The 7,874-nt window shown below is 37.6% G+C and overlaps 1 protein-coding gene across 1 annotated transcript; it reads left to right on the top strand.

The window, feature by feature from the left end:
- Positions 1-2,345: 2,345 nt before the first annotated feature.
- LOC103010142 (nebulin-like) lies at positions 2,346-3,962 on the top strand. The gene has a single exon (XM_028163546.2). It carries the CDS (start codon positions 2,346-2,348, stop codon positions 3,609-3,611), a length of 1,266 nt encoding a protein of 421 aa, XP_028019347.2. The 3' UTR covers positions 3,612-3,962.
- Positions 3,963-7,874: the final 3,912 nt, after the last annotated feature.

Here is a 7,874-nt window from a genome sequence, read left to right on the forward strand (position 1 = left end):
ATCAGTGGGCAAGTAGCAGTTTGTATCTATTGTATCAAATCATTCAAAGGCCCTGGAACTTAGCGTGCCTCATATTGAGCCTAAAAACAAATATTTCCTGGCTCTTCCTGTAACAAAGTAAATATTCTGGAGTCACTTTTATTCATATAGGATAACTCTTTTCTGTAAGTTACAATAACCTCTGTCAGCTCCCCAGATTTCTTTTCTATGACAAGTAGAGGGTGTCCCTGCCTCATATAGGCTCTGGTGTGTACACAGTGCAGGCGTTTATCCAGAGCAATTCTCTCTTCTCTCAATTGTGTTTAGCAACCACTTTGGTTCAATCATGTACATAGCTTTGCAATTCAGAGCATCAGGCATAATTTATTTCTCTTCTTCTTTCTCCCTGTGGAATCAAAATGGTCTGAAATTTGGTAAGTCCTCTTGCATGGTTTCAATTCAGTACGTTAACCTTTCCTCTTTGGCTATTATCCATGCTGCAGAAAAATCTGGGAGGGTGGAAAACCCACCTACATTCTATTTCTTTTAACATTAAGTCTAGCTAAGTTAACAGAAATATGCTGATTAATCTTTACTATACACAACTCTAGCTCTATAGCCCTTTCTCTACCTATTCAATTTAGTCAATTAAGGTAATACAATGCAGTTCTGCATCTTTTTCACAAGATGGCACTATAACTTTCTGTATTTATTATTGAGCAAGGAAATACAATAGAATTCTAAAATTTATAGTTTAAATTACATAAATTGTAGTTGAATACTAAAGAGAATATAATGGCACAAAACTATATTATGATCTAATTTTCTTTAAGATATTGTAACTCCCTTTAAAAAAGTAACAAGTGAAAATCAGAACTCTTTTGAAAAAAGTTCTCCCTTGTTTTTAATATCTGTTAAATCAGGAAAGCCTTTTTTTCTTTTAGAATAATATGATATGGTATTTCCACTGAACAGAGATGCTAGACCTCTATTTAGTTTCTGCTTTCTTGGTTCAATTTTTCTAATACTTTAATAAATTCTTATCTGGAGTTCCATTGTCATTAATATACAAAGTGTCAGATTATTTTTCCCCAGAAATTTAGGCTGGAGAGAAATCAGAACTATCAATTCAAATTGGGATCTTATTACCATCTATAAGCACAACCCTATAAAGAGTAGACATTTTTCTAAAGAAGATAGAGATTATGGAAGTGATAGGAGAAATAAAAGAGAAAGTAAAGAATGCATAATTACTTAAATTCTTCTATGTCCGTGCCCTGAGATGTGCATTATATGTAACTCTATGCAATATAATAGAGAACATTTATTGAGCTCTTATTCTATGCTAAACATTATGTTGGATTCTTTACAAGGATGAGCTCACTTGATTCTCAAAGCCCTATAAGGTGGTTACTATTATTATTCATATTTTAATTGGGGCAAACTGATATTCAATAAGATCATGCATTCATTCATTTCATCTTTCAGCAAGTGATTATTGAGTGCCTATTATGTGACCTGAACATTTGAACATGGCACAGTTAGAGTTAAACCCAGAATCTACTGAGACCAAAGCCCAAGACTACTTCACTTAATTACAGAACTATAAAGAATCAATTTCTCAGATAAGCCTAACAGGCAATTAAGTGGTGAAAAAGAGAAAAAGAAATTCCACTATAAAATGAGTAAGCAAATTGACACACCACCAAATCAGCACTGGTTTCTTGCTCTATGTGTTTTTCATAATGTTGATTTGAAGCTCCTTTATACAAGGTTCAAATTGGCCAAAATACAGTGTATACATTAATTATAGAACAATTTGAGAACCATTTCTTGCACACCAAATCTCTCTCAGAGTATAAAACATTTGGGGTAGAAAAAAAGGCCTGGAATGACTTCCAGTTAAAATGGTAGGCTACACAGAAGAGGAAAACCCCTCTATTTCTCCAACAAAAACGAAAATACAGACATCTTAATAAAATGTTTTACATTACTTTAATAGTATGTAGCCAACCTCAACACTAGAAAAAAAATCTCCAGGCTACATAAATGAAGAAGGAATTTAAAGGCTTAGAGTAAAAAGAAATAAAGTTGCACTGTCCACGAGGCACCAGGATACCATAATCAGGGTCTTGATGCTTTGTGGACATGAGACTCAAAGTGCAGATCCTTGCACAGCAAGAACTCCATTCCCTGCCTAAAGGTAGAAGGTGAGAAAGAATTGTCCTGCCACGGGTCTGACAGCCCCGAGACAGCCATCTGCCTGGGATTAGGAGGAAATAGTCCACACGGAGGAATCAAATCTATGCTCAAGTGAAAGGATCTAAATTCACTCTACCCACAATATGCAAAAAAACTAAAAAAACATGATAATTAGTTCAGAACCTCAGTCCAGGCAATGTGAAACTACCTGTGAGGAATGCCTTCCAGACCCATGTGAAACTGCCAGGAAAAATGAGTCTTATGAGTCTAAAATTACAGTTGTTCAAGACACACCAGAAATACTGCGTGTTAAAGAAAATCAAAAGAATTTCAGCTCGGTTTTATATAAAGAAGATGTCTCACCAGGAACGGCGATTGGAAAGACACCTGAGATGATGAGGGTGAAGCAAACCCAGGACCATATTAGCTCGGTGAAGTATAAGGAGGCGGTTGGACAAGGAACCCCCATCCCAGACCTGCCTGAAGTGAAGCGCGTCAAGGAGACACAGAAGCACATCAGCTCGGTTTTGTACAAAGAAAACTTGAGAACAAGCATTCCAACCCCTGTCACTCCAGAGGCTGAGAGAGCCAAACACAATCAAGAGAACTTTAGCTCGGTGCTTTATTCTGATAGCTTCCGGAAACAAATACAAGGCAAAGCTGCCTATGTCTTGGACACGCCAGAGATGAGACGGGTGAGGAAGATCCAACGCCACATCTCAACGGTGAAATATCATGAAGACTTCGAGAAACACAAGGGTTGCTTCACACCAGTGGTGATAGACCCCATCACTGAACGAGTAAAGAAGAACACACAGGACTTCAGTGACATTAACTACCGAGGTATTCAGAGAAAAGTGGTAGAAATGGAACAAAAACGGAATGACCAGGATCAGGAAACTACTACAGGTTTACGTGTCTGGCGTACAAATCCTGGCTCAGTTTTTGACTATGATCCAGCAGAAGACAACATTCAGTCCCGAAGCTTACACATGATTAATGCACAAGCTCAGTGCCGGAGCCGGGAGCAGTCTCGATCTGCCAGCGCGCTGAGCGTCAGCAGCGGCGAGGAGAAGTCCGAGCATTCAGAAGATGCCCACCTCTCCACCTACAGCGACGGGGGCGTCTTCTTCTCTGCAACCTCACCAGCTTACAAACATGCAAAAACCACAGAGCTCCCACAGCAACGATCATCTTCAGTTGCTACCCAGCAGACAATGGTATCCTCCATCCCATCTCATCCATCTACTGCTGGAAAAATCTTCCATGTCATGTATGACTATATGGCTGCAGATGCAGATGAGGTGTCCTTCAAAGATGGAGATGCCATTGTAAACGTTCAAGCTGTTGATGAAGGTTGGATGTATGGCACCGTGCAGAGGACTGGCAGGACCGGCATGCTCCCAGCCAACTATGTTGAAGCTATTTAGGAACTTCAAAGCACTGCACTTGTCTACAGCACCTACAAATCTTGCCGTCGGTATTTCAGTTTAGACTCTCCACTATTTCCCGAGTTCTGAAGCTGCCTAGTGGTTTTTGTGTCAATATGATTCATGGCTGTACCATCCCTTAACTTGTTTCTATATGTACCCCAATAATTCACCAGTAAAACAAAGGTTAGTACAACTAATCTGTCCAATTATTAAACTAGACTTCTATCTTGCAGACTTGCACATAAAACTTGAGACAACATTAAACCCATAGGTCTTTTAATTGCCATTATTAAATTTTCCTTTGGGTTTTAAAATGTTTAATTTCAGAATAGACATTTTTAAAGTTTCTGTATTGTTGTTATATTATTGCTGCATCAACGCAGAATCTTTCTCCATTACGAAAATGTTTAACAGTATTTCTTTTCTAAATCAAGAGTTCTAAACATGTTAAACACATTTTTTTTAAAAATGGCAGATATTCACCTTTTCCTTGCTGACTGCTGACAATCTTATTTCTAATCCAGTTCTGAAGTTAGTTATAAAGCTGATAGTCAATATAAACTGGTGTTAAGCTAGTAACTAATAAAATCTGCAACAAACAAACAAACAAAAAAAATGAGTCTTATGGAAAAATGAGTCTTATAAGCAGTAATTATATGAGAAATTTAGTGGCCAAAAAGAGAAGCCGAAGGGGAGAAACCAAAGCCCCACCAAAAACTGGAGATTTCACAAATATGACAATAAAGAAATCTAAAGGGGACTTTAATGTAAACAATTTTAAAATGCTCAAAAACATAGTGTGTGTGTATATATGTATATATATAGATATAGATATAGATATAGATATAGATATAGATTTCAACGAGCAGTTCATTAACACTGAAACAAGTTGGACTATTAAAAAAATGATAAAAAGGAAAGAACAGAGTCACTTAAAAAAATCAATAGACGCTAAATAATAATTTAGATCTCTTTAGATAGAAGAAAAATTTAGTGAATTGAAAGATAAATCTATGGAGATAACTCAGAACACAGCACAGAGAAATAAAAAGATATATGATATTAAAGAAGAGTTAGGAGAAGTAATAGATAGAATAAAAAGATCTGGGCATGAAGACAGATGGCTAAGAGATTTCCAGAAGTGAGTAAAGGAGCACACATTATTCTGAACAAGATAAATAAAAATAACTTACTCTTAAACACGTAGTAAAATTGCAGGATAAAGTAACCAAACATAAGAACTCTGTGAAAATCTTAGAAGTAAACAGAGAAAAGACAGATTAACTTCCAAAATGGGCATTAACGTAAGCGCTGACTTTTCAGCAGCATGAGAAGATGCATTGAAAAAAAGAAAAGGTGCCAACATGAAAGATGCTCATCACTGCTAACTATCAGGGAAATGCAAATCAAAACTACAGTGAGATACCACCTCACATGGGTCAGAATGGCCATCATATAAAGTCTACAAATAATAAATGCTGGAGAGGGTGTGGAGAAAAGGGAGCTCTCCTACGTTGTTGGTGGGAATTTAAATTGGTGCATCCACTATGAAGAACAGTATGGAGGTTCCTCAAAAAACTAAAAATAGAACTAACATATGACCCAGCAATTCCACTACTGGGCATATATCCAGACAAAACTATAACTTGAAAAGATACATGCACCCCTATATTTATAGCAGCACTAGTTACATAGCCAAGACTTAAACACAACCTAAAAGTCCATCGACAGATGAATGGATAAAGATGTGGTATCAATATATATACACAGTGGAATACTATTCTGCCATAAAAATAGAATGAAATAATGCCATTTGCAGCAACATAGATTGACTGAGAGATTGTCATACTAAGCGAAGTAAGACAAACAGAGAAAGACAAATACCATAAAATATCACTTATATGCAGAATCTAAAATATGACACAAATGAACTTATCTGTGAAACAGAAACAGACTCACAGATGTAGAGAACAGACCTGTGGTTGTCAATGGGGAGGAGGAATGGGGGAGGGATGGATTGGGAGTTTGGGATTATCAGATGCAAACTCTTATACATAGAATGGATAAACAACAAGGTCCTACTGCATAGCACAGGGAACTACATTCAGTATCCTGTAATAAACCATAATGGAAAAGAATAATATATATATATGTATATATATGTATAACTGATCACTTTGCTGTACAGCAAAAATTAGCACATCATAAATCAACTATACTTTAATAAAATAAATAATTTTTTTTAAAGTGCCAAGAAACAATAACTGTACTGAGCTAAATTTTATCCTAAAGTGAGGGCAAATTAAAGACACTTCCAGATTTATTTATAACATCTAAAAGAAGTGTAAGTTGACCAACATTTTCCTCTTGCACAACCATGGTTTTCTTTTCAATGGAAAACTTGCCCAAAGTGGAGATAACTGACAAGTACATACATTAAAGCCACTTGTGGTTAAGGGAATGTGTATTGTCTGTCCTGCTAAAAGAGGTTGTTAGTTGCCTTCTTAAGAAACCTGTTACATGAGTGAAAAGTAAACTAAAAAAAAAAATTTGTTTCAGTGAGAAAGAGGGTTAGAGAGCCATAGACTTTCAGGCTTCAAAATGTCCCCAATAAAGGTTTTCCTTGAAGAATTTTGTGTATAGCTACAAATCCAATGCATTGCTTTTTCTCCAGGTGCCATATATATCCTTTGGGCAGGAGTAGACTGGGGACATGTAACTTTTGGTGTTTAAATTTGAAGCAAGCCAATTCTTCCTTGTGTAGATCTGTTCGGTGCATTGCAGTGAGTTTGGCATCCCTGGTCTCCACCCACTAATTGCCAGTAATTCTCTCACACCACGCCAGTTATTTTGACAACTAAAATTTCCCCCATATTTTTGGAAACCCAGTTCCACTGCACCACAGGACTAATTGCTTTTCTTTACCAGAGCTACCATCAGCACAGTGCTTATCTAAAGACCTTCTTTAGAAGGTCTTATCACCTTCATCATCCATTGTCTTATCACCTAAGCATTTAAACAATGCTGGCTGCAACCAGAGCAGCAGTTTGGTTCTGATTGATGCTAATTCCCAGTCTCGGCCCAATTATAGCCAATGCAATCTATAAATGTAAATAATGTTCCCTAATTAATCAATCATACTGAAGTCAATTCAAGTTATGAAAACTCAGGTTGTAGCTGAGAGGTTTGCACCCTTGTCACCTCTGCACTGTTTCTGTCCCCCTGTCCATTGACAACAAGTCCTTCAGCTTGTCTTAATTCTGAGCCCTGAGTACAAAGCCTTTCAACCTCTTACACCCTGTTTGCACCTAGAAATTCAGCCTCAGATTCATATTGTGTAGAACACATTAGGTCAAGAGTCTGGAGAAATCAGTATGTAAGCCATTTGAAAGTCGGTGAGAACATGTGGGAAGAGTAGCATTACCTCGCTCCTAGGGTCAGAGAGCATTTTCAAAATCATAAATAAATAACAGGCAGAAAGGAGGAAACATTTCCTGCTGACCCCCACCCCCACTCCATTCCAGGCATAACTGAGCCAGGCAAGTAAGGATGTGATAAAGATCCTCAGATAGAAAACCAATCTGTCCTTTTATAACAGTCTTTCCTCATGCAGATAAACATTCTCTCCGGTTAAAGAATAGAGTGAGAAAAATGCTATTGGTGAAATCAGTAACAAAGTGATGAGGTTGGCTTACTTCAGCAGACAGGGTCTTTTTGAGGCCTGTTGAGACTGTGCAGCCTTGGTATTGGAGACAGATAACACAGAGAGACCTATGTAAATAAAGGGAGAGGAAATGCAGCAAGGTGTCAGACTGAGCAGAAGCTTAGGAAGAAGCCTGCAAAGGGATGACGGCAGACAAAGTAGCAGCCTCTCCATTCTGTGCTACACAGGTAAGGCGAGTATCCAGGACAAAACATGCAGGAGGACTAAGCTGCTGAAGGAAAAAGAAAGAGGAAACAAAATTGTGCCTACATCCAGGACATGTATACCTAGGACATCAAGGATTAGGTAATATCCAATGATTCATTCTTTCACTGAACCATTCATTTATTCATTCAGCAAGTTTTTATGGCGCTGTTATTACATGCCTGGCACTGTACAAGGTGCTGCACAAAGATGAGCATAATAAAATCCCTGTCCTTCGGGTTTTAGTGAGGAAGACTGATAAACAAGCAGGTACAAAACAATGTGATCAAATGCTTTAGCAGAATACAGGATGCCATGGGAACTTAGAGGAGAGTATGACTCTTTACTGGAGT

The sequence above is a fragment of the Balaenoptera acutorostrata genome, chromosome 18, assembly GCF_949987535.1.
Source record: "Balaenoptera acutorostrata chromosome 18, mBalAcu1.1, whole genome shotgun sequence".
Lineage (NCBI taxonomy): Eukaryota > Metazoa > Chordata > Mammalia > Artiodactyla > Balaenopteridae > Balaenoptera > Balaenoptera acutorostrata.